This window comes from Pangasianodon hypophthalmus, chromosome 7 (genome assembly GCF_027358585.1).
Source record: "Pangasianodon hypophthalmus isolate fPanHyp1 chromosome 7, fPanHyp1.pri, whole genome shotgun sequence".
In the NCBI taxonomy this organism is placed as follows: Eukaryota; Metazoa; Chordata; class Actinopteri; order Siluriformes; family Pangasiidae; genus Pangasianodon; species Pangasianodon hypophthalmus.
This window is the reverse complement of record NC_069716.1, coordinates 26,171,147-26,197,974: the sequence shown is the minus strand read 5'-3', so window position 1 is coordinate 26,197,974 and position 26,828 is coordinate 26,171,147. Positions and strand designations below refer to the sequence as shown.

The following is a 26,828-nucleotide window of genomic DNA, read 5'->3' as shown; positions in this document are numbered from 1 at the left end:
TCCTCAGACTGGTCAGATCTGAGTGTGAGATAGCTTGAGGAAGCACTGAGAGACACAATTATACATGAGGGCTGGAGGAAGTGCTAGCGCTCAGAAGTGCTACACACACGAATCACAAAGCAGGCAGCGGCAGTCTCAGTAAACAGTAATAAACAGTAATACACACTAATAATACTAAATAACAGTGAGGAAGGCAAGCTTATCTCAGAAGGTTACAGTACAGGATATAAAGGATCTTCACAACAAGAAGAAAATCCTTTTTTTTTAGCTTAATATCACACAAATATTTGAGCTGAAGAGAAAAGGAAATAGATAATCCTGGAAGTCTGAGAGATGCATATTATATTTTTTACTCAAGTGACTGCAAATACAGTGCGCTCTCTTTGAGACGTTCCTTTCAGACCTGCTGTTTAGAGGTTATGTGGGATTTTTTACAGGTGTTCCTGAAGCTCATAATTACCATTATGGAGGTTTACGAATGTTGCCAGGCAACGTTGCCATGGAGATCCCACTTGGATTTGGTTGCACAATAAGCTGATGACTATTTACTCCTAGGTGGCTAATGCCAGGGTTAACATGGAGCATTCAGCAAGCAGAGCGGTTTCTTTAGAGCAAATGGAGTGGAGCATTAGTTTCAGCACCTGTTAGAACATACATACCCTTCTGTCCAGTGTCAGTGAGGCCAGGCTCTGTCACTCCAATGCTAACTTCATACTCTCTCTCTCTCTCGCTCTCTCTCTCTCTCTCTCTCTCTAGTCTGCTTCGGCTGTAATTAAGGCATGAACAGTACAGCTTCAGTTTCAGCTGTTGTGCATTTGGAAAAAGACACCCCGAACCTCATCTTAAGTGAAAGAAGGGGTATTTTAGTAGCAGATACTAATTCCACAGGCCTAGGTACATTAATGATTCTTATTCATTGATTCATAGGTACATTAACAATTCATTTTTAGATATTCATAGGTACATTAATGATTCATTTTCTTAGATTCATTACTTTAAAGATTCATAGGTACATTAACAATTCATTTTCATAGATTCATAGGTACATTGTTATAGGTACATAAGTACATTCTTGGCAGCGAATTCATTAATTCAATTTGGTTTTATTTCATTTTGAAACAGGAAAAAGGCTTATAAGAACCTAAAAGCTACAATTATTGCAACAATTGAAAAAAATTTGATATTAAAACATCAAATCCTAATTTACAGGTTGAGACATATTTCAGCAACACAGTCATATTTTGAAAAACTTTGGAATTATGAAGCTGGGCTAACAATTTCTAAAAAAATTCTCTTATAACATATGTAAGTGCATAAGGTGCTGGCTAGTTAAACAGCAAACTGTGGAGTTATTGTTCCCACCCTGAAGTTGATTATTTTTCTATAAACATCCCAAAGTGTTTTATTCCTCTCATACCACAGCGATTATCCAACGATTACATTTGTAATGAATTGAAGAGCACATCATACCTTTTATCGATTTAAGGTAACTTTTATTGTTGTGAAACATCCATGAGACAAGGTAGTTCCTGTTCTCACTTATGTTGTAGCAGCTATAAACTGTCATTCCTCACCAGACACTCCTTTTTTCTTTCTCTCGAAGTTAAAATAAAATAAAGATCAAAACATGAACAAGAAAATTCCTCTGTCCTGAAGACTTGGCAGAAAACGTAAAGTTTCAGCTTTACCTCTGATTGTTACAAAGCACTAACACTGGAGACTCCTTCCATAAATGCTAAACAAACATCTCATCAGAGAAAACTTCACCATGTCAACAATTTTAAAAATCTGTTTAAAAAAATTTTAAAAAATCCCTGCCATGCAAATTCTGTGTAAGGTGTTACCATAGAAACGATAATATATTAGAATGAGTGCATTAATATAAACCTATGATTTGCCTTACAGCTTGCCTTAATGGCACCTTTTAGCAGATATAATTTTTTTTAAATCCTCATAATGTTCTCTTTTTACTTAATATTTTCAGTATTTTCAGTGGAAATCTGCAGTATTAGTGACTCATGATGCTACATCTGAAGGTCAGAATAGACAACATTGTCATTCTGCTTTACAGTAAACATGTAACAGAGAACGTTTTGTGTGTGTGCGTGTGTGTGTGTTTGTGTCTGTTTCATCTGATAGCATGTTACAGAATAAACACTGAGATTGGAACCACTTGGGAAAGTGCATTTGTCTTTTCAATATATGCCAAATCTTTCTTTGCTGAAAAAAAAAAAGACTGAACATTTTTACAATTTCTACGAAAGTGCTGTACAGATCAAAATGGATTAAACTGAATGAAATCTTCAGACCTAAAGGTCATCACTTCTTGCCTCTTATTCAGCCGAACCACAGTCTGCAGTAAAATGGGACTCCTTTTATCTCGGCTCTGTTTTATTGACTGATTGAAACAAAACCTGTTCAGGACATGTAAATCCAAAGTGGCTCATGTTCCATCTTTGACCTTCACGAACATGGTGTGTTTTCAGCCCAGAGACATTTTCCTGATGCCACATGCGTTTTGTCAGGCTTTTAACAGGCACCCTCAGCTTCCTGGCTTGTGAATGAGCAGTGCACAGTAAACCTGCAGAACTGAATAAACTCCTGCAGTGTGAAATGTTCCTCTCTTTAAAAATACTGTAATAAATTTAACAAGAAAATGTGAGTATTTTGACTGTATGTGGAAGATATGTAAAGTGCACGGACATGAGATTAGACTGTCCAGATTAGACTTTTGCTTTGGTATAAATAAAAAATATTAAAAGTAACTGAGATGAACTGTTGTAATTATTTAATGTGGAAGGATGTCTCAGTGTTTCTTCCAGATTTAATGACCCAGTTGTCCCCTGTTTGCTACTCGAACACCCCCATCTCCTGTATAAAAGCCCCAGGTTTAACTGGAGATGTCAGATTCCACGATGGCTCTCTTGGCTCTCCGGATCTTTGCAGTTCTTCTCTGTCTTGTGTGCCATTCATGTGCTGCCCTTCTCAATGGTAAGAACATCACTTTTAGCACCATACGACTGAAATGGTGCACATAAGAGTTCTCACATTAATTACGGTAATATCCCCATCTATTCAGGAGCAAAGTGTGGCTCTCCACAGCTAAGAAGCACTTTCGATCGCTATCTGAGGATCGTTGGAGGTTCGCAGGCGCTTTACGGTTCTCACCCCTGGCTGGCATGTACCATCCTAACTAATGCAGTCTAATGAAGGGAAATGGAGGGGGATTTAGACTCGAGTGTGTGATTTTGCTGTACACAGGTGAGTAAAGTGAGCTGTGTGTTTTTACCCAGGTGTCTCTGAGGTTCAGAGGATCTCATTTCTGCGGAGCTGCCATCCTCACCGACCGCTGGCTTCTGACTGCCGCTCATTGCTTCTCTACTTCCACAGAGTGAGGACTAATATTACATCTTTACACCTATAGCAATACTAATAATTTACTAGACATTTGTGTTATCTCTTTTTAAAAAATAGGAATGCTTGTTTTTAAATCTGGATTTAAACCTGGCTGCACCAACTTGAATTATTTTTTGCACGTGTTGTACCATTTATGAAGTAACCATCCTCCATTATTACACTCACACCTCCCTCATCTTATGTAATGTGTATTGTGCAGTTTTCTCTATTTTCTCAGAGCTTATGTATACTGGATATATGTACAGTATGTTTACGTAAACTGTACACTATATAGTGTGTGATATTCATACAATAGTGCAGATAGTGTGTATGATATGTGTATTGACTTTTTAATACTGCTTAATGAGAGCCTAGGCAGCAAGATCAGCATTGTGACAATAAATATGATTTGATTTGATTTTATTTGACGTTTGTGATGTTTGTGTAGAGAGTTCCTGCGTGGTGTGGAGGCCGTGGTGGGCGAGTATGACCAGAGAGTGGTGGATCGTGGTGAGCAGAGGTTTGGTGTGAAGAATGTGATGCTTCATGAGCAGTACCATCATACACTTCCTATGAACTATGATATTGCCCTGCTGGAGCTGAAAGGACACATCCACTTCAGCAAGTTTTTATTATTATTATTATTATTATTATTATTATTATAATTACCTTTTTTTTTTTAACCAAAACACCCACCCCATACACTATACTATAAAATCCTAAAAATCAGCTTAAATGCTGTGGAATGTATGTGAGACAAGTTACTATAGAAAACATACCATATTAGGGTGAATGCATTAACGTAATCCTGTGATTTCATTTGCATGCAGAACTACTGCCAAAGCTGCTGTTATAGACAATTAATCAACACCTTCCGACCAATCAAGATTGAGAATTTAACATATAAAATTATATTGTGTCTTTCTTTTATAAATAGAATATAAAAATAGCTGTTTATTGGCAAATTGCTGTGGCATAAGAGGAATAAAATACTTCAGGAAGTGCTGTTATTGAAAAAAAAAAAACTTCTGGGCAGTATTAATAATACTTCACTTTGCATCAGGCCGAATCACTCCACCCAATCATTGCTTATTTTCCTAGAACAACATTTCAGTGCATCAACATGGATTAATTATTTGCTTAACAATGAATAAACTTGTCATAGCTCTATTAACTAAACCATAGGAACACTGAATATGTTTTTTTTTCTTCTTAATGTTGAATGCATATCACTGGCAGATGACTTTGCTCAGCCTGTTTGTCTTCCTCTTCCTGGTGAGATCTTCCCACCAAAGACCACTTGCAATGTTGCTGGATGGGGACGGACAAAAGAGAGTAAGAAAACAGAAGATTTAACCACATGGCTCGTGACTTTAATGGCTACCTTTCTGAGTATTTAGCAGTTTTGCTTATTCCCAGGAGGTCAGATGGCTTCAGTTCTTCATGAAGTGCAGTTGAACCTGGTAGATCCAGCAATCTGCAAGCACATCCTACAGACCCTCAGTCCAGGACTGCAAAACCTCACAGTGCTGTGTGCTGGACCAGAGAGAGGAGGGAAAGATGCCTGCCAGGTACTAAACCAACATCCATCAACCACTTTCTTAAAGGAATTGTTTGGCAAAACTATCCACTTACCCCAAATGTAGTCTATCAGCCAAGACATTTTGGTGTTCAGTGTTTGTTTCTGAAGCAACATATTCCATAAAAGCTACAAAGGATAACAAGTAGCTACCAGGTAAAAGAACTGTATCCCCCAAAATACCTCCCTCAAACCAGACTTGCTGGTGTGGTTTAGGACAAAGTGGGACTTACTACCATTTATAAATATGAGCAAAACTTCAGGTATCACTGAATGCTGTAATATTATGACTGCAGCCATCTTAGAAAACTGGAAACAATTTTCTTGTTAGCTCAATTTTTGGGATTTGTTCTAGCCTCAAAAAGTTTGATTGATAGAATAGTTCACTCCCTCACTTTCAGTAGCTGCTTTATCCTTGTCAGGGTCACTGTGGATCCAGAGCCTGGGTGTGAGGTGGGAATAATTGATGATGTGAAATAACTAAACAAAAATTATTAAAAACCATACAAATCAAGACGAGCTAGTTGAGGTGGGTTGGCATCTCAACCTGGGCAAGTCCCCGCTGACAGGACTGCATTATAACTCAGTTAGTTCGAGAAAGTCTCAGGTTCGCCCGGGAGGCACTGGAAACTATGTCTGCACTGACCTTCTCAGGTAGTTGCCACCCCATCAGAATCATAATCAGAATCAGAATCACCTTTATTGGCAAGTACCGTGGGTTTACATGTACAAGGAATTTGTCTTGGTGTACTGGTGCTTAGTAATAACAGTAAAATACATGAAATAAAATTAATATCAATAAGGTAAACATTGTAAGGTAAGATAAGAACGTAAAAGAGAGAAGAGAAAGTTATGAAATGAAAAGCCTAAATATAAAGAAACTATAAAGCTATAAAAACTATGAGCATAAATATAAAAATATTAAAATTTAGGAAAATAGAAATAGAGGCATTAATTGTACAAATGTCCATGGAGGTGGATAAGAGACCATGGTGGGTCCTGGGTATTGAGGTGTAGAAGTGCACCATCATTCTCTTTGGTAGGTTGAACTTCTTTAGCTGCTGCAGGAAGTACATCCGCTGGTGCGCTTTTTTAATCAGAGAGTTGATGTTCAGCACCCACTTGAGGTCCTGGGTGATGATGGTTCCCAGGAAGCATAAGAAGTCCACAGTATCCACTGGGGAGTCACACAGGATGATGGGGCTGGGTTCCTCCTGAAGTCTACCACCATGTCCACTGTTTTCACAGTATTGAGCTCCAGGTTGTACTGATTGCACCAGGTCACAAGATGGTCAATCTCCCACCTGTAAGCAGACTCATCTCCCTCAGAGATGAGCCCAATAAGGGTGGTGTCATACGCAAACTTCAGTAGTTTGATGGACTGGTGACTGGAGGTGTAGCTGTTGGTGTACAGGGAGAAGAGTAGAGAAGAAAGAACACAGTCTTGGGGGGAACCAGTACTGGGGGAACCAGTACTGATGGTATCTATATCCATCCATGGAAAAAATGAATGACTAATAAATTAATGAAATTAATACTTGCCGTATTCCACAGGGGGACTCAGGTGGTCCTTTGCTGTGCCCACGGGCAGATGGACAATGGGTGGTTGTCGGAATCACATCTTGGGGCAAAGGATGTGGACGCAGCTGGATCAACAACAGGATGAAACCCCTGATTGGAAGAAGCTCACCTGCTGTGTTCACTAATATCCCTGTGTTCATCAAATGGTTGCTCCAGAAAGGTTTGCCTCATCTCTGTGTTAGCATGAAAGCAGTTTGGAGAAGGGGTTCAATATATATGCAGATTTTGAAGTAGTTTCCCATTTGAGTCATAATGTTTATGGGAATAAATCTGATATATGTGGCTTTCCTTCATTCAGGAAAATTAATCTCCCAGTTAAGTGTACAAGACGGAGATCTAAAAGGCAGTGAGGGAATTATACAATACCCGGTTAACCCAGGCCTGAACTACAGCAACAATGAGTGAGTCCTCAACGTTTCAGTGATCCTTCTTAAGGTGTACAGGAGGACTGACAAAGGCTTGTTGTTGTTTTGTGGGCAGGGCATGCTCCTGGTCTATCAGTGTACCAGGTGACAAAAGAATCCTGCTGGAATTCTTGAAGTTTGACCTGGAGAACCACCATCTGTGCCAAAGTGATCACCTCACTGTGTTTGCTGGTGAAGGCCTACCTATAGGTGAGGAAGATGTGGAAAGGCAGTGTGGACCAAAAAGGTTTTTTTAAGGGTTCTTTGGTTGGTTAGTCCAATTATTCATCCAGGGTCCCAGCAGATCCACAGATTATCCCAGGAGCAATGCACACGCACACACACACACACACACACACACACATTCACACCTGGAGTCAATTTAGCATAGCCAATCCACCTACCACCATGTTTTTGGGAGATTTTAGGAAACCAGCATGAACATGGGGAGAACGTGAGAAAATCCACATGGACAGTAACGTGAGCAGTGCGGCAATGTTACCCATGGGACTGGTGTCACATCCAGGGTGTATTCCCATCTCATGCCAGTAAGTGCTTTATCCTGGTCAGGGTTGTGGTGGATCCGGGGCCTATCCTGGGAACACTGAGTGTGACTAGGAGCACACCCTAGATGGGACAGCAGACCATGGCAAAGAACAGATCACACATACATTCTCACGCTCATTCATACTGAATGGAACTTTAGAGGGGCCAATCAACTTACTGGCAAGGTTTTGGGAGGTGGATGGTAATGGAGCACCTGGAAAAAACCCATTCAGACATGGAAAGAACATTTGAAACTCTACACAGACAATGACATGACCTTAGGATCAAACTGAGGACCCTGGAACTGTCTTTCCAACAAAGTTTCACAGTAAAATTTAACCATATGCTCTGATATATATATTTTGCTCTGCATTTGTAATCAGGCCGATTTTGTGGCAGCAAGTCCCCTGCACCACTGCTCATACACTCCAACACCACCACGCTTCAGTTCATGTCTGATTTCAGCGTCTCGGGCTCAGGCTTCTCTGTCCGTTTCAGAGCTGTCGAAGATGACTACACTTTGGGTGAGTTGAAAATCAGGTGTCCTAACCGGTCAAGCCACCTAGCAAAGCCATTTCCCAGAAAACCTGACTGAAAAGACAAAACAGTTTAGTGGTGAGCTAAAACATGACAGTTATGAATAGTGATGAATGAGTTAACAGAAAAAAACGAAAAATTTTTGGTGCTCATTCCTAGCATTTTGCTTTCCGCATGTGAGTCATGAACAAGTCTGTCAAGTAGAGTGAACTTATGCATTGCCTACCTGTTGTTATCAAACATTGTGGAGGTAAGTTGCCTTCGGTGGTATTTTGATTCCCTTCAGAGCCAAAGTACAACACAACTTTTAACTTGGTACACATTTGTTTTCTCACTGTTGCATGCTAGTTTTTTTGGTCTTCCCAGGGAACTGATCACGAACAAGCAGCACTTATTTCAATCCTATTTCATTTGTATAGCACTTTTAATAACAGATGTTGTCACAAAGCAGCTTTACAGAAATCCAGATGTAGAGTTAGATCCCTAATGAACGAGAGGAGAGAGTGGTGAGGAAAAACTCCCAGAGAAGACGTGAGGAAGAAACCTGGAGAGGATCCAGGCTCAAAATGGAACCCGTCCTCTTCTGGGTGACACTGGATAGTGAGATTATAAATCATTATGCCTACCAGTTAGACAGCTTTATATAAACAAACCAAAACAAATGCAAATTCTGACCAGTGATGGATCTAAGAGGGGTCCAGGGACAAGCAATGCCCTGTGACAACAAGGCTGGATCCACCATGGCCTTATTAAATGTGTAATCTGAAGTAACACAACAACATATGTCACAGAAATCCAAAGTGCTATGTGCAGTCTGATACTTTTAGGTGGGAAAGGTGGGATTACCACTTCTGTTTGAAAAAAAAAAAATCAGTACATTATAGAAACCCAAATGCAAAGATGCCAAAGGACACTCTAGAGAACAAAATTTGTCCAGTGCACTAACCAACAAGTTCCCAACTCTGGTCCTGGAGAACCCCATGTCCTGCACTTTTTAGTGTTTTCTCTACCCTAATATATTGGATTCAACTAATAAGCTAATTAGCAGCCTTTCATAAGTTGATGTAGGTGTGTTAGAGCAGGGAAAACACTAAGATATACAGGTCTTCTCCAGGACCAGGGTTGGGAACCTACGTATTAATCTCAGAAAGTCCCCAAAATCTACAACACTGAGAGAATACAAAGGTATTGTGTTCGCTGTGCTGTAAGATACACAATTATATTTTGGAAACTTTGGAAAATTGATGGAATTATGAAGCTATGTTTTCTAAACATTTGTAGTTCTCCGCTCCATCTGCCCCTCACATACACTGGGGCATAGATACAAACAACATCTAATTTTCCTATCTTTGTATCCACATATTTCCATCATTAGCCCTAATCTTGAGTGCTAATTATTTATAACACTCTGTCTGGCTGGGTTCAGCATGTGTAGCTCTCCACACAGGTGTGTGCTTGGCACTAGAGACAGCTTTGCCTCCTGAGACCTCAGTCTGTGCACTTTTTCTAAGGTGACACAGCACAGGTGGGTCCTGTGAGACCTTGTGCTGGTGGGGCCATGAGCATAACAACGGCTGTGCCAGAGGATGCCACACACACACACACACACACACACACGCACACACACATCCTCTGAGAGTCAGGAGTGGTGGATCAAAACACCACTGCCGCACTTTCTCTCTCCACCACATGACCCCTGGTGGAAAGAAACACAACACCGCACCATGTTTGTATTGCATGCAAACTGGCATTGTCTACTGGGAGATGAGTGTGGGTGTTTGTGTGTGTGTGTGTGTGTGTGAGTGTGTGCGCTGTGCTCGACCATGCTTGGCTCCACCAATGCCTCCTCTTTTGTGTTTGTTCAGGGCCAGGCTGCGGCACAGTGGCACTGTTTCAATCCCTGGCGGCCCTGCAGAGCCCTGACTACCCACGATCCTATGGCGACGACACCCATTGCCGCTGGGTAATCTATGTCCCTGAGGGTTATGTTGTCAAGGTAACAGGGCCTGAGGGTCATGGTCAGGGCGTGAGGCTGGCACGGTCAGCTTGTCTCTGGACATGAATGCATTCATTGGCTGTTTGAATATGCAGTGAGAGTGGAGACCTCGCGATCAGTTTTCCAGGCCAGAGAGAACGCGATACTTGTTTCCATTAGAGTAGGGCTGAGGGGTACACCATTTTAGATTTACACATACTGATTCATGTAATGGTGTGCATTTTTGAAGCCTAGGCTGAATAATAAAGAATACTACTGACTGATAAGTAATGTAACACTTGGGAGTGTACTGTTATAGGGAAATGATCAATGCCGGGGTGGTGTGATGTGGCCCGATGCAAAGCTGAGTTACTATTAACATCCCAAATTGATTATTTTCCTATAACAGCTCATCCTGAAGTGTTGTATTCCTCTTACACCACAGCAATTTGATGATTTTTATTTTAAATTAAAGAATTACAGATTGTTGCGGAACCATCCACAACGAACAAACGTCTATCCAAAATACAATATCTGAAAATCAACAAAAGCACAGACCAAGGCAAAAAATATCAAAAGGCAGATCCAGCATCAAAACAAAGGGGAAAGGCAAAGGCAACGACAAAGGCAACACAAAGCAAGTCAAAAAACTGAGTAGATATCCAGAAAACAAGGCTTAAAACTCACTAGAAAGAGTAAGCAAACTGTAAGACTTCACTAAATGTTAGTGTCCATGTTCTTTATGTAGTGGTATGTAGGAAATTGAAATGACAAACAAAGAAGAGGTTAAAAATTCAGTTGAGGGCACCCCCTGGCAGTCTGGTGGGGCAGAGTCTGGGATGGATGTTACATAATGTTACAGAGAAACCACAAACTCTTCCTAAAGACTTTCTTCTGTCAGAAAGCTTAAAAGTTACAACTTTACCTCTTGTTATAAAGCGCTAACACTGGAGACTCCTCCCTCCTCGTTAGTATAGTGGACAATATCTCTGCCTGTCAAACGGAAGACTGGGGTTCGATTCGATTCGTGGCCTAATGGATAGACAGTCGGACTTGCAACATGAAGGTGAACCTGAAGGTTGTGGGTTCGAGTCTCGGGTCCGGCAGGGATTGTAGGTGGGGGGAGTGAATGACCAGCGCTCTCTACCACCCTCAATACCATGACTGAGGTGAGACCACCAAAGGCACCAAACCCCCAACTGCTCCCCAGGCGCTGCAGCAAAAAAGGCTGCCCACTGCTGTGTGTGTGTGTGTGTGTGTGTGTGTGCGTGTGCGCGTGCACGCGTGCACTTGGATCGGTTAAATGCAGAGCCCAAATTCTGAGTATTGGTCCCCATACTTGGCCACAAGTCACTTCACTTAAATGCTAAATAAACGTTTACTCCTGGACACTTCACCATATCAACAATTACAAATGTATGGTACTGACCAATCAGATTTGAGAATTTAACAGCACTGTAGTATAAATACTTCTCAAAGAGTCCATTCCTGGTAGTACATATTTACTGAATTAAAACCTAAGATTTATTTGTTTTATTGCAGTTGAAAAGTGTCATTGTATTGTTCTTTAAAAGGTCGTTACAGATATTTGATCTGCATTCATTCCTGCTCTATGGTTTCATCAATAATTCAGTCCTCTATTTACAGTGTAACTGGTGTAATGTATAATGTAATGTTGCATAACTAATAAACATTTGCACTGCTGTGTGTACAGTAGATATAGCGTGTGATATTTGCACTGTGGTGGAACTTTTTTCTCTTTTTCCTCAGCTCGCCTTCACTGACTTTGTCTTGGAGGAGTCTGAAGGGTGTCAGTATGACTCACTGTCTGTATTCGGAGACTTTGAAGCAAGAGAACAAATTGGTAAGCTGACCAAAGCTACTCTTCCTGAAATGTGAAGCTCCACAGCACTGTTAGTAAGAGATATACGTATGCTAATGCTTAACATGAACATGGCTATATAGTAATGCTAGCTAATGTAAGATAGAAATACAACTTTAATGCTTATATTTTAATCCTGTACATGAAATGATGAAGCATAAACTCATTCTAGCTGGAGTGATGGAATGTTTTCCTCTTTTCCCATCATCTTGAACTTTCCAGCATGATGTAAATGTAGCGTTATGGTTAAAATAGTTCTCTTTTTTGTGTGTAAAAGTGGTCTTGTGTGGTCAGAGCATTCCTCCCCCGGTGTTGAGTTTTGGCAGGGTGATGGTTGTGCAGTTCATGACAGATAGCAGCGTGTCTGCCCGCGGCTTCAGCGCTAATCTCTCAGTCATCAGCAAAAAGGGTGAGTGTGTCAACAGACACAAACATGCAGAGCTGGTGCTCATCTTACAGCCAACAACACAACTCACACACCCACACGCACACCATGTATATATTACAAATACCCTTGTGAAGCAGTCACTCTACTGTGGCCAGTTAATTCGTAGTAGATTGACACGTAGACTTTTGGCTTCTAGAACACTCCATAGCATTTGAACCAGGTGAAGATAAAATCTGATTGTCACATGGTTAAAGTTATACTAGACTGCTGATTCATATTTTCGTACAAAAATACCTGGCAATGGCATTTCTGCATTATCTGATAAAATACTGAAGGCTAAGAGCAATCCTCTTAAAAAAATCTGCTAATACCACACAGCCAGATTCAAAAGATACATCCATTGTTAAGCGTTTAACATCATATTTTCTGTCAATTGTTATACAGTGTAACATAAAAGAAAATGCAATTAAAAAAAGATAAATACAATGACATATGACTGAGAAGATGGCAAGAATTGAAATAAATCTAATAAGAGTCTAGAGTATTGTTAATATATTGCTGCATGAGTAGTCCTAGTTGTAATTATCACATTAATCACTAAAAATTTGGTTTAACTTAAATGAACAACATGGGTTCCACCCTCATTATTTATAAAATAGCACTTGATCCAGTGCATCTTATTATTTTCATTTTATTATTATTTTTTTTTATATCGTGCCCCAACAGTTATTCATGCGCACAATTTAATGAAGCGACGAGATCAATCACACTTTATCACACTTTTAATTCACTGAGTTTTTGAATTCATAAAATGCCAGTGCCAGTGTTTTTGTTAATTTGATGCACTCTCCTGTAAAGAAATGTGCCTATGGTTTGGAGAATAACCTGACTGCACTCACCTATTATGCTTACAGCTCATTTTAAGTAAGTGTAATTCACAAGTTTATCCATGAAATATTCAGTCCTTGAGATTATCAGCGTCTCTGACTAACTTGATGTCTCCTATGATGTGCTCAGTGTGGAAACAACTGACACACACCAGTTGATTTTTTTCTGAATATGCAAGCTCATAAATACTTAGGACTTAACTATGAATACTTATGATATTAACTTATGAATACATCTTAAAAAATGGTGCAGAGAGTTCTGTCATTCTGTCTAATCCAATATAAATGCTCTTCATATCCACAGACCTCCAAGATGGAGAGAATGAAGATGTGGATGAAGAAGAAAATGATGCCAGCGACCTCCTCCCTCTGTAGTCAGAGAGAGCTTTGTCCTCTTCACACACTTTGTGTTAGAACAGAGGTATGCACGGTTGCCAGGTCTGTGTATTTTTTGTCTGCGGATTGTGGATTCGGTGTGTTGCAAGAGAAAATAAATTATATCAGTGTTTTGCAAGCCAGATAGGTTTGATTTTATGCAAACAGTAAATGCACAGGCTGTTCTGTATTTATGTTGGCTGAGGTGTTGGGCAGTAACCCAAATAAAATAAAAATGAAATGAAATAAAATAACAGTACTTCAGTGTAAAGATGTGTATAAATGGGTTACTCATTCTCATATGTAGTCGTTATTTGTGAAAATGTTAACATAATATGACACTATTTTATTATATTTTAGGTTTTCTGATTGAAAAAATATACCATACAGTGTATTTGTGGAACCTAATCATGTGATCTATCAATTAAACTAAATAGGGTTGTTTGGAAAAAATGATTATGTATACACATAAAAAGTTCTCATTAGTAGACTTTTTCACTCTTCTGGAGATTTATTTAATTCATGCCCTGGCTTAACCCATACTTCAGTTAAATGAAAGTAAAACAGAAGTCATTATCTTCCATCGTTTCCTCTGTCCTTGACGTCCAGTTAGGTCCTCATTCCTCTAACATTGATAAGATTGTCAAAAATCTTGCCATTATTTTTGACTCAGATGTACTCTTTGATAAACGAATTAGTTCAGTTGTTAAAGGACACTTCTTTCATTTAAGATCTGTTACGAAGTTAAAACAGTTTGTCTCTACAAAAGACCTGGAAACTGTGATTCACGCTCTGATTACAGCACGGCTGGACTACCGTAATTCTCTGTATGTTGGCCTTCCTCAAATTGTCTTATCTCGCTTGCAGCTTGTGCAAAATACAGCAGCTAGATTTTTAACAATGACCAAAAAGAGGGATCATATTTCCCCTGTTTTGGAATCTCTACACTGGCTTCCCGTTAAGTTCCGAATCGATTTTAAAATTCTTATTTATGTATATAACTCTTTCTGGTCTTGCTTCACAGTACATTATTGACCTTCTTCACCTTTACTCTCCTACCAGAACACTAAGATCTACTTATCAACTTCTTCTATCTGGTCTCTGTTGTTGTACTAAGACAGCTTTTCTGTGGTTGGTCCCAATCTCTGGAACAATCTCCCCTTTCACGTGAGGTCCGCTCCACCTTTAGCCATTTTTAAAACTTATTTTTATTCTTTGTCTTATGATGCTATTTAATGTGATGCTATATGATGTTATGTACAGTACTTTGGATCAACTACTGTTGTCTTTAATTGTGATTTTTCAATAAAACTTGACTTAACTTTTGTCCATACTTCTATCAAAACAGTACCCTCTTCCCTACACATTTACACCTACAAAGTGCATCATGGGTGATTTGCATGCCTCAGTGGTTCTCAAGCTTTTTGAGCCAGGGACCCTGGACCTCCACGCTTATTGTGAGTCGAATTAAACCCAATCAACCAGTCAAACATTCCAATAATAAATATCCTACCTCTTATAACAGTGGGTGATTTCCACCATTGTAACAAAAGGATGAAACTTGCGGACTTTGAGAACCATGGCCCTAGACTACATTGACTGGATTCTAATCTACTGCAATGCATTTTGGGATTGATTCAGATATAATACACTATGCTTTTAGACATTATCACAGTCTAGGAAGACTCACTATTTATTGAATAGAGACAATTCAGACACATGGCAGTCTGAGGAATCTGCACTGTGACTGCTAGTGTGTGTGTGTGTGTGTGTGTGTGTGTGTGTGTTCCTCTCAGGATCACGTGGAATGTCTCATGGTCTCGCTGCTTCTGAGCTGGACGACTTTAAGGTGCAAAGACTCACAACATCTCTGATTCAGTTCAGTTTCTCTGAATATCTAAACGAGTGGTAAATGAGTTGGGTGTTAAATGTTACGATCTGATGTGCAGTGGTTAGAATCAGTGATGCTGTGTCTCACGCTGAGTGCTGTACTAACGGTGACGAGAGCTTTCTGATGAGCCAGACAGGAACACACACACACACACACACACACACACACATCCTTTCATCTTCTCACTTTGAACAAAGGTTACAGTGTCATACTTATCTCATTCTCCTTTTCTTTCTTTCTTTCTTTCTTTTTTTCTTTCTTTCATTCTTTCATCCTCCCCTTTCTCACTCTCATTTTTTTTCACTTATGCTCCTACTCTTTGTTCTTCTGTTCTTACTGTCACAGTCTTTAATGTTACACTCTTTCATGCACCTTTATCTCTCTCTTTTTCTGTTTCTCTCACCTTTTTTCTCACCCTCCACTCCCACATTCTCCCTCTCTTTCTTACTTTTTTACTTTAACTCCCTATATTCTTCTCTCTTCTCTTCTCTCTTGCCTCTTCATGCTTTACTACTCTCTCTCTCTCTCTCTCTCTCTCTCACACACACACACACACACACCATCTCTTTCTTCTTCTTCTTCTTCTTCTCTCCCTTTCTCTTTGTTTTATCCCTCTCCCTCCTTATCATTCATTTTTATTCTATTTCTATGTCCTCTCCCCCTGTACTCTTCCTTTCTTTTTACTTATACATTCCTCTTCTCTTTTACTCTGTCTCTTCTCTCTCTCTGTCAGTTATGTTTCTGATATTTCTCTTATCAGACCCTTAGTCTTTGCCTCGCCCTCTCTTTCACCATCTTCCTTTTCCATCCCCACTCCCACTACTGTTTTCTTTTTATGTATAGCATCTACTTCTCCTTTTCTCTTATTCTCCCTCCATTTTTCCTCATAATTTTTCCCATCAGACCCTTAATCTCTCTCTCTACCTGACCATCTTTCTTTTTCTTCTCTCTCTTTCTCTTTTATTTTTTTCTTCTCTCTCCTTCTTTTTTTGTTTTTCTATTTCTATCCCCTCTCTCCTCCCTCTTATCTTTTTTCTTTTTTTGCTTCCCTCTTTCTCTCCCTGCATATTTTTCTTGACATTTTTTTCCTGTCAGACCCCTAACCTCTGTCTCGCCCTCTACTTGACCATCTCTTTCATTCTCTCTCTCTCCTTTCTTTTATTTTTGCTTTATCCTTTCTCTTCCTCCACCTTTTTTTGCTGATCTTTTCTGCTTCTTTTTCTTCTTTTTTGCCCTCTCTCACTCTCTGCCTACCTTTTGTTTTGCTTATCCTTTCTTCTTCTCTCCCTGTTTCTCTCTCTCCTCTGTTCTTCATTCTGTCAATCTTTCTTTTTCCTGTATACTGTCTTTATTCATATTGATTTGCTTTGATGTATTTTGATTCAGTTACTGTATACAGTGAAATAATGCCACATTAACAGGAAAACAGTTCACCTTCAACATGAACCATCTTCTTCTCGCACACTCATGCCAAACCCATCTTTCTGCCTCCGGTCAGTCAGCATATCCTTCTTTCTGGAAGCTTCTATGCTGTGGGAATGAGGAGTGGACAGATGGATATGCCAAACTTCTGTTTACTCAACAGCCTCTGAGAGAAAGCTTAATAGCGGAGAGTTAAGTTAAACACAGAGGCCTGTTTGTGCAGTACCTGTGTGTGTGTGTGTGTGTGTGTGTGTGTGTGTGTGTGTGATGACTCAACATGACATTTACCTCATTTACATTGACAACGACATACCTCTGTTTATCATTCATCATTCCTGTGCTTCTTTATTGACAGAAACGGCTTAAAGTTGGCGTCAGGTCTCTTCCAATCAACACTTAACGTCTCTCCGTCCTCATGCTTTACATCTCTAATGTTAATCCAAAATGGAAAAAAAAAGATTAGCTGAAAAAGGGGTCACTGTCCAGCAATATTAGATCACAGTGTGTGATCAAAGTGTGTGAACACTGGCTAAACACACACCCCTTCACACTTCCACAATAGTTGTTGCTCTTGTGTTTTGTGTGTGTGTGTGTGTGTGTGTATGTGTGTGTGCCTGTTCTGTATATTCTGTGCCTCGTAACATGATGCTTGAGTCAAGAAGGATGAGGGCCGAGGAGAGCTACATGGCGATGAACAGTGAGATTTCCGGCATAACTCAGGTTTGTAACCCATAGACCTGTAACACTCTTAAGGAAGACTATCCCAGAGGTGTAAATTCAAGTAAAAGTAGGAGATGGGTTTATGGTACTCCTCATACGACCTCTAGGAAATTCCTATCCACTTTACTGGAAAAAGGCCAACCCTCTACAAATGAACAATATTAATACACAAAATGTAATATCTTGGATCATTCTTAGAAATGTAACTATTTCCTGAAGCCCAGCTCCTGATTCCTTACAAAGATCTGGATTTTTTCCTTGGAATATCTCAGGGAAGATTCAGGGGATTCTCAGGGAACATTTCGCCGCCCCTATAGCAATAACTTTCGGTCTATTTATTAGAGCCACAGAGCTTTCTGTTACTGAACGTTCCACCAAGTTGAGATTATTTATAAGCTGAATTGTTTTTGAAATAGTGAGGTTTGGATTAAACCTGTTCAACTCAAATGACCAGTCAGTTTAATGACTGCAAGAACAATAATAAATATAATATTATCGTTGATAATGATGGTTTATGATTTCCATGACTGTAACTAAATGTGAAAAAAAAAAAAAAAAAAACACCTAGGGTTAGGGTCACTTTGAGAACCACTGTTCTAGGATACATAGTTTGAATTCTTACTGCAGTGCATTGTGGGATTGCATAAGAGCAATGGATATTCACCTCTATGCTTCAGGTCATGACTAGAAATAGGCAAAATGTCCAAAATAGTGCACTATATAGTGCGAATGGTGCTATTTTGGACATATCACATGATCGGTAAAAGACACTTTTATTAAAATTCATGAATTCTGATTTCTATGCTGCACAGAATCTTCTACTTTTTGTGAACAAGAGCTGCTGATTCACTACATGAGCAAGAACAAATGCACTTACAGTGCCTTCTAGTGGCCATATTCCTTTTTTTTTTTTTTTTTTGAGCACTAGGATGGAAATTTGCATACTTGCATACTTGCGTAGCTGCATGCTATGCCCAGTATTACAATGCATTATGAATTTATCATTTGGTAGCCTGTACTACATAATCACATGACCACCTGTTCATCAAATCCACTTGAGGACACCATTGTGATTAATTTTTGTGCGTTTTTAGTTACACACCCAAAACCTTTAAATTTTGGAAATTAAAGACGAAAATGATGCAGCAAAAACAAACGTTAATATCTAGTTAATATCCAGTTTTCTATGAGGATAAACAGTGCACTCAGATTAAATGTATCCATTTGTTTAAAGCTGACATCAACAAATTAAAAAACCTAGCAAGCTAACAGGTTATTTAGCTGTTTTTAATAGTTGTGGGTCAGCATTAGCTTTGTCAAAGGTTTTTGGTACAAAATGGACACTTATTTTCAGCAAGTAATCACATGTAAAATTCACAAAAAAACCCTCTATTGGACCACAGACTGAAAAAAGCACAATAAGATAAAGTGGCAGTGTATCCAAACTCACTGTTTTTGATTTTGTTTTAACATTTGTGCAGATTGATGCCCTAAAAACTACTGTAAGGCTGGAAATTTTAACAGGACATACTCAAAACTGGTATAAATTTTCATGTAGGTTGATTTTAATCTCTGTTTTTTTATAGTTTCTGCTTTACCCCTGCTTTATTGATGCAGAGTCTGTACAATGAACTGTGTGTATATGCTGTGGTACACTGTATATTATCTATTTATAGTCTATATAATGGACTATATATTCGTATATTGGACTACATTCTTTCCTGAGGTCTAAACCATAGCTGTTATGGCCACACACCTGGTTCATATCTCAGAAAATTGGTACCAGGTTTTCATGTTTAATTTAGTTTTTCCCTTTTCCAGACTTGTGTGTCATGATAAATTACACACAATGCAACAAAGCTGTCTTGCAGATGGCACTGAGAGAAAGCAGGCACGTCCAATACAGCTCCTGGAAAGAGTTTATTTCTCATCTAATCACTTGATCTGGCTCAAAGGAAAGAATCTGAGCAGTAGAAAGAGATCTGGATTGGAAATAAAGGTTTCAGAAATGGTAGAGTTATAGAAATATAGAAATATGACTGGATAGATCTGAAAGAAAAAAATGAAAATATTATTTTATTAATATAACTATTATTAATATGGTTTGATATTTATCATTTTGGTTTATTTCTTCTCTACAGAACTCTAAATGATTTGTTTCGGGAAAAACTGAAAAGAAAAATCTTTTCATAATTATTTATCACATGGAATAAAATGATACAGTCACAGTTTATGATGTATTTTTTGTATTACATATGATTTGAGGTATCTATACACTGTATAGATTTTTAATGAAGTATTGGATGATTTAATATGACGTATTTGATACATATTTAAATATATAAATATGCTTTAAAAAAAAAAAGATCCTGGAGGGATCTGGTGTAGTGGGTAATGCTTCTCACAGCTCCAGGGTCCGTGGTTCGATCCTGAGCTCGGGTTTCTGAGTGTGTGGAGTTACAGAGTCTCCCAGAGTCAGTGTGAGTTTCTTCCTGGTTCTCCAGTTTCCTCCAATCTCCTAAAAAAAACATGTCAGGAAGTGGATTTGGAGACTTTACACTGTCACTAGATGTACATGAATGTGTGAGTGTCTGTGATATAGCACTTACAGAAGATGAATGAATGAATGATCCCTGATCATTTGCATGCTCCATATTTCAACATTTCAAAAAATATTAAATACATTACTATGCCATGCATTTTCAACTTCTTAGCAAATAGAAAACCTACTCTCCTTTAAATTTTAGAGATTTAAACACGAGCAATGATCTGCTTCTCTCCCCGCCTTGTCTCTTTAGAACGAGGCCGTGGGGTGATCCCACACCATTCCCATTCACAGCTTGCTCACTCAGATAATCAGCTGTCATTGGCTGGGGCATGAAAGTGCCACGATTGCTGTGCTGCAATTGGATGGAGCATGTTGGCTCCATCCATCTTACCTTTACTCTCCCTTTCTAAATGGCTTCAGTGCAAAGGTCAGAGTGTTGGTGAGAGATAGAGCTAAAGTAGAGCTAAACTCACACAGTGCACAGATCAGAGAGGACAACATGGAGCAAACGCTGGTAAGACTACACTTTCCTTATCACATTTTCTCACTCCTGCTATAGAATTCAACATTCCTTCACTCAAAAGTTATTACCCCCTCCTAGACGCTGACAGGCTGCTGCAGAAATGAACGCACTGTTATTCAGAAATAAGTGCTCTAGAATTTGTATGTTTACAAATGTTTCGATCTCTGAATTTGAAAAAATCACATATTCTGTATATTCTGATATTCCTATATCAGTTGTATTAAGTCTACAGGGAAGTGTATGCACACTTAATTACACTTGGGTGATTTCATCATTAATCGGAAGTTGATTTGAATGAATAGAGACTTTTCAGAATTATTTCTTAACGAAAATTAGCAAAAAATAATATTTGAAGTTAATATATTAAGCAATGAGGGGCATTTATTTTATTTTTTAGAATAAATAAATGTCAACAATTTTGCTACATGTAGTTTGAGAAAAATGCTTGTACATTTTTTGAAAGTAGCTTCTTCCATGAAAATATTAAATTGTTGTGTATAATGTTTATTTTTTCTGACATCTTGGCCCATTCTTTTGAGGGCTGCCAATACTTTTGGAGGTGATTTAAGACAAATAACAGACAAATCGATTTGTTTGAGAAAGCCATGTGTGAGATTCATTGATATTTGATGTCAGGAGTGGACTCCTGTAATATATTAAGCCTAAATTTATAAATCTTACAGATTGTAGTGCTTTTTGATATATAAATCCCAGACCCTGATGAAAGTCCTAATCTGTTTTACATTCTTTACGCATTAGTGAACAAAAGTATAAACCTGTACAGTGTTTTTTCCGCCAGTGAAGAATGCATTATAATTTGTTTGATATAACGAAATAAATGAGTGTGTACTTGTGTGTTGCAGATGTTTCCCGTGCTGATTGGACTCGTAGCAGTGTTAGCCACAGTCCTTTTCTTCTTCCTGAATGCAGGAAACTCTGAAGGGAGAAAAAAAATGAGCAAGCTCCCCAAAACTCTGCAGGATCCCAGTGTTAAATATCCGCTGCCCCTCATAGAGAAGGAGGTCAGTCATGAAGAAAACTAAAGAACACACTGACAGAAATGGCTGAAATGAAAGTGCTGCTATGATTGAATGAAAGTTATGACATAAATGTCTTTTATAAACATCTACTAGATATACTTAAGGTACCTGGAGCTGTATAATTTGACATTCAGCAAGCAGGATGAATAAAAACCTGTATACACCGGGGGAAAAAATTATAATCAAGCAAAATGATATTGAATGATATCAAATTAATCTAATCACTCTTCCCGTTATGATATAATGATAAAGTCAATATATGATTTTTAAGCCTATTTCTAGAAAATTTCAGGTTTCAGGTTTGAAATTTTCTTGTTCTATAGGCAGGTACTTTAGCTTCTTTCTAGAAATTAATGCTTGGTCTGCGAATAGAACAAACAATTAAAGTATCATTTCTAGACAGAGGCGATGAATCTTATAAAATTCAAATTCTTCACTCAGTTTAAAGTAGAAAAGTATAAACTCTTTAAATATTAAAGTAAAGGTATGAGAAAGAATCACAAAAAGATAAAGTCGCCTCACTTTCAAGTCACACACTGATTTTCATTAGAGATGGTAAACTAGTGCCTCTATCACCAAAGAACCAAGGAGCGTACTGTAGGAAAACATTAGCTAAAGCTAACTAACAGCAGCTTTATTCCTAATCTCTCCAATGTTAGCTAGCATGCTAATAACTCTAATGATAACTCTAGCTCTAATTTTGATGGGGATTAGGTCTCACTCTCATTATCATAGCTGATAAATTTTAGACTTTTTAGGAATTTAGATCAACTCCTTGAAGTTGTCTGATGCTAAAAAGCTGCTGTATGAATGAAAACAAATATGATTATCAAGAAATGCAGTGATGCATGAAAATGTATTTTCTTTGGAATGAAGGACTTAAAAGTCAAAAGAATGAGATGAAAGGAAAAAACCCTCAAAGTTAAGTGTAGTAACAAAGAAATTGTACTTTGTAAATTCTCACATCTGAACCAATTACCAATTAAATATTTATGTCACATGACTGATTCAGTATTTAGTTTTAATTCACTTGTCCTTTTTTGGGGTTTCTAATCATGACAGGACATTTCACACGACACGAAGAGATTCCGCTTCGGTCTTCCCTCTCCTCTTCATGTGCTCGGCCTTCCAGTTGGTATGAACCCTCACCTTATCTCACACTTGTCTCACCTGTGTTCTATATTGATATCAATGCTCCTGTTTTCTCCTACCTTCTAAAAGGTCAGCACGTGTACCTGTCTGCTAAAGTCAATGGGAACCTGGTGATCCGAGCTTACACTCCCGTCTCCAGTGACGAGGACCAAGGACACGTCGATCTAGTCATAAAGGTAGGAAATAAACCACAAGTGGAGCGTCTTGCCCCAGACGTTAACAATATACAGTATATAGTTAAAGTAAAGAGGTAGGGTTATCCATTGTAGCTTTTCTTATTTCATTCTAAGAAATTATCTCTCGCTCATTAGAGATATAGTGAACTTTATACGAAATTGGATTCAAGTGATTCCAGTAAGGGATTAAATACAAGTTCAAAACCTTGTAGAGATGTCCTTGTAGAGATATCTTTCTCCTGCTAACTTGCTAAAAAATGTTTGCTGGTTCTGGGTGATCATGCTAATCAACTGCTAGTCAATAACACTAATGCTAGCCAACCATTAACATACAGTTAAAAAATTATTTATTATTAGATTTTTACTTTAGATTATTTTTTTACTTTAAAAGAAACAAACTCTCTATCACAAGAAAGAAATCATGCACAATTTAATACTGAGCTACTATTGTTTTAAATACCATTAACATTTTTGCTTAGTTCAAAATCATAATTTAGGTAAATACTTCTTAGGAATTCTACTTCCAAGATATGCTAATTATGTATAGTCGAAGAATAATTTTTCAAAAAATTTATAAAGTTTGGCAATATGATTTGGTCAGGAAAAAAAAAAATGATGTTTTGACCTGTATTAACCCTGATTATATTCTCTGACCTCTGACCCCTAATCATTTTGATTAGACTCTGAATGTCTCTGAATACAGCTGACTAACCCCTTTAATTTTAACTAGGTATATTACAAAAACACACACCCAAACTACCCTGATGGGGGCAAAATGTCTCAGTACCTGAATGATATGAAGATCGGAGACACCATCGACTTCCGAGGGCCAAACGGCCTGCTGGTGTACAACGGCAACGGTAAGGAAGCTCAGAATAAACGGCTAGAAGAATGAAAAAAAAAAAAGGTCAATAAATTGAAGTGATTCACATTGAGAATTCCTGGACCAAAAGGTGTGTAATAAATAACTGTCACTGCTAACCAACAGAGGGCAGCATCAGTTAAGGCTTCTAAATAAATTGCATTGCAACATGAATATATTTTGTGATTTAACTGAATTCTCAGTGATTAATTTTTTTTTCTCTTTAAGGTCAGTTTGCTATAAAGCCTGATAAGAAGTCTGATGCCAAGCTGCGGAAGTTTAAACATGTGGGAATGATCGCTGGTGGTACAGGTCAGTATATACAGTATATACATTTCATGAAACTGTTAATGCATAAAGACTCAGATTATATCTGATTGTTGTTCATGCTGGTGGTGATGTCTATACAGGCATCACTCCAATGCTGCAGCTTATCCGCAGTATCACAGCAGATCCTGCAGATGATACCAAGTGCTCCCTTATTTTTGCCAACCAGGTAAGTCACACTTATTAACTTTTCTAATTTTGCACTACTATATTTTGGATGGTCTTGCTAATTCGTAATGATGGACCAAGTCATATGCAAAGATTAATATCACTTCATTCATATGAAACATGTTCTATCTAGAATAACCCTTAGGAAAACCATCATTGTTTATTATGGTGTTACACTATAGTTCTAAAACATTAATGATCAAGCTCTGACGCATTTCAATACCATGATTTTAGAGTGGTACTTCACTGTAACTATATATATAACCAGAGCTGGCTTGTATAAATGGTCTAATAGGGCTTAAAAAAAAGAGGGGTCAATTTTTGGCATCCACATTGTCTTATTTGCTGTGAAAAATGGCTCAAAGTTGATTTTATTTACTGTTGTGGTACCAAGAATAGCATCACCAGCAACTCATAAGAAAAATATAGTATTAATAAGTGAGACTAGGGCTGATTTCTTTCTAGCCCAGACTGTAGATTCATGCATCCTATCAGTGACAGTCATGTCAGGTGATTACACAGAGCAGAACACCCACAAGATTTGGTGTCTATTAAGGCAAATTAATTGAAGCCGGCTTCGCTGACACACCCGTAACACGTCATCGGTAGTGAATGATAAAGCGCATGTGAAACTTACTGTATATTAACTGTTAAAGTATAGTAACACAGACATAGCATAGTAACCATGGCTTAACTGAGGGGTTTTGTTTAGTATTGACTAGTTTAGGTTTCTTTTAAACTGCAAATATGCCCTTTTCAGCTGACTTTTCACTTTCTATTTGTGTGAATTATACTTTACAATCACTAAAGACAGGAGGACTGCTGGATAATTGAAAGGTTCATTTGTTCTGTGCAAGATTTATTTTAATTATATTTTTACAAATTTTCAGCAATTTTCAGCTTACATTCACTTTTTCTTTAAATAATACATACAATTTTTCTTTACGTAAATGAATCAAACTCATTCTGGCTGACAAATAAACACTGACAAGAAGCCCTCTATATCTAGAGGTTATGCTCGCTTGTCTTTTTTTTATTGCAGAAGAATGTTTTATACTTATCTACTGTATATTGTAACTCTTTGCACAGACTGAGAAGGACATTTTGTTAAGGAAGGAACTGGAAGAAGTCGTGAAGAGTCACCCTGATAAACTCCACGTATGGTACACACTAGACCGACCTCCACAAGGTAAAAACACAAACATCACAAATGAATTCTTCTGCTGGCCAATTTATCAGGTTCACCTACCATACAGGTCACGTTGTAGGTGTACGATTACTGACTGCAGCCCGTGCGTTGATGTGGACAGTGTGTCAGCTCCCTTTTACCCTGTTTTAGAGGAAAAAGTTCACCAGAGGATCACCATTAACCAGATATACACTATATGGCCAAATTTCTGTGGAAACCTGACCATCATACCCATATGTGGGCCTTCCCCGAACTGATGTCACACATCCATGCTCAAAAATCTAGTGGAAAGCCTTCCCAGAAGAGTGGAGATTATTGTAACAGCAAAAGGGGATTAAGTCTGGAATGAGATGTTTAAAAAAACACATGGGTGTGATGGTTCGGTGTCCACAAACCTTTGGCCATACAGTGTATTTTAGGTAGTGGACATTTTTCAACACTGCAGTGACACTTACATGGTAGTGTGTGTGGTGCTGATATGAGTGTAATAGGTACAGCAGTGTTGTATGGGTCTCAAACACCTTATCACTGCTGAGTTGAAAATCAGACCACTAACTAAAAATCGCCAGTCAGAAGTGACACTGATGATACTAGATGACGATTATCACAGGTTATAGTAATAGTTACATAGTTTCTCACTGTCTATCATAAGCATGGGAACTTATGCATGGGAACTGTTTAACCTTTTTAGAATTATTAATATATGCATTTAAAAGTAAATAGCTTTTATATTATTTAGCACATCGATTGTAATGATTATGTACTGTACATCAACATTTTAATGTTTTAATGTTAGTGTATGTAAAGGCAACTTGATACTACTTACACCATGTAAAATATCTTTTCTGGCCATTTACACTGTAACTATTTAGTGAATAAAAACATGAGTGTTGAATAAAACATGACAGGTGATATGAAGTTTCCGCTGAGATAAGAACATACAGTGAACACGTCATTGAAAAAAAAAAGTGTTTTATATCTCAGTGTTGTGTCTGTTAATGCCCCAGGTTGGGAGTACAGCACAGGATTTGTGGACACTTCAATGATGAAAGCGCACCTTCCTCCTCCAGCCAATGACGTGCTGATCGTGATGTGTGGCCCGCCCCCGATGATCCAGAACGCATGCCTGCCAAACCTCACCAAACTCGGCTACGACCCACAAAACACTTTCACATACTGACACCATCAGATACATTTGTAAAATAAATATTAAATATATAAAGTCATTGTGTTGGATATAATATTCAAGAACCTTTTGTA

General features: G+C 38.3%; 2 protein-coding genes across 2 annotated transcripts; both read left to right on the top strand.

Moving 5' to 3' along the window:
• Nucleotides 1-2,915: 2,915 nt before the first annotated feature.
• LOC113546507 (ovochymase-2) lies at nucleotides 2,916-14,879 on the top strand. Its single transcript, XM_053235283.1, is given in 13 exon segments — nucleotides 2,916-2,991; nucleotides 3,080-3,177; nucleotides 3,294-3,391; nucleotides 3,845-4,017; nucleotides 4,636-4,731; nucleotides 4,816-4,967; nucleotides 6,530-6,957; nucleotides 7,037-7,170; nucleotides 7,890-8,030; nucleotides 9,909-10,039; nucleotides 11,789-11,882; nucleotides 12,178-12,309; nucleotides 13,480-14,879. Coding segments are annotated over 13 exon segments (1,824 nt in total). The 3' UTR covers nucleotides 13,551-14,879.
• A 5,666-nt stretch (nucleotides 14,880-20,545) lies between these two features.
• On the top strand, nucleotides 20,546-26,790 carry LOC113546550 (NADH-cytochrome b5 reductase 2). Its single transcript, XM_026946484.3, has 9 exons — nucleotides 20,546-20,645; nucleotides 21,518-21,676; nucleotides 22,757-22,829; nucleotides 22,916-23,022; nucleotides 23,753-23,882; nucleotides 24,113-24,196; nucleotides 24,295-24,380; nucleotides 25,469-25,568; nucleotides 26,576-26,790. Exons 1-9 carry the CDS (start codon nucleotides 20,631-20,633, stop codon nucleotides 26,746-26,748), a joined length of 927 nt encoding a protein of 308 aa, XP_026802285.3. The 5' UTR covers nucleotides 20,546-20,630; the 3' UTR covers nucleotides 26,749-26,790.
• The last annotated feature ends 38 nt before the right edge of the window (nucleotides 26,791-26,828 follow it).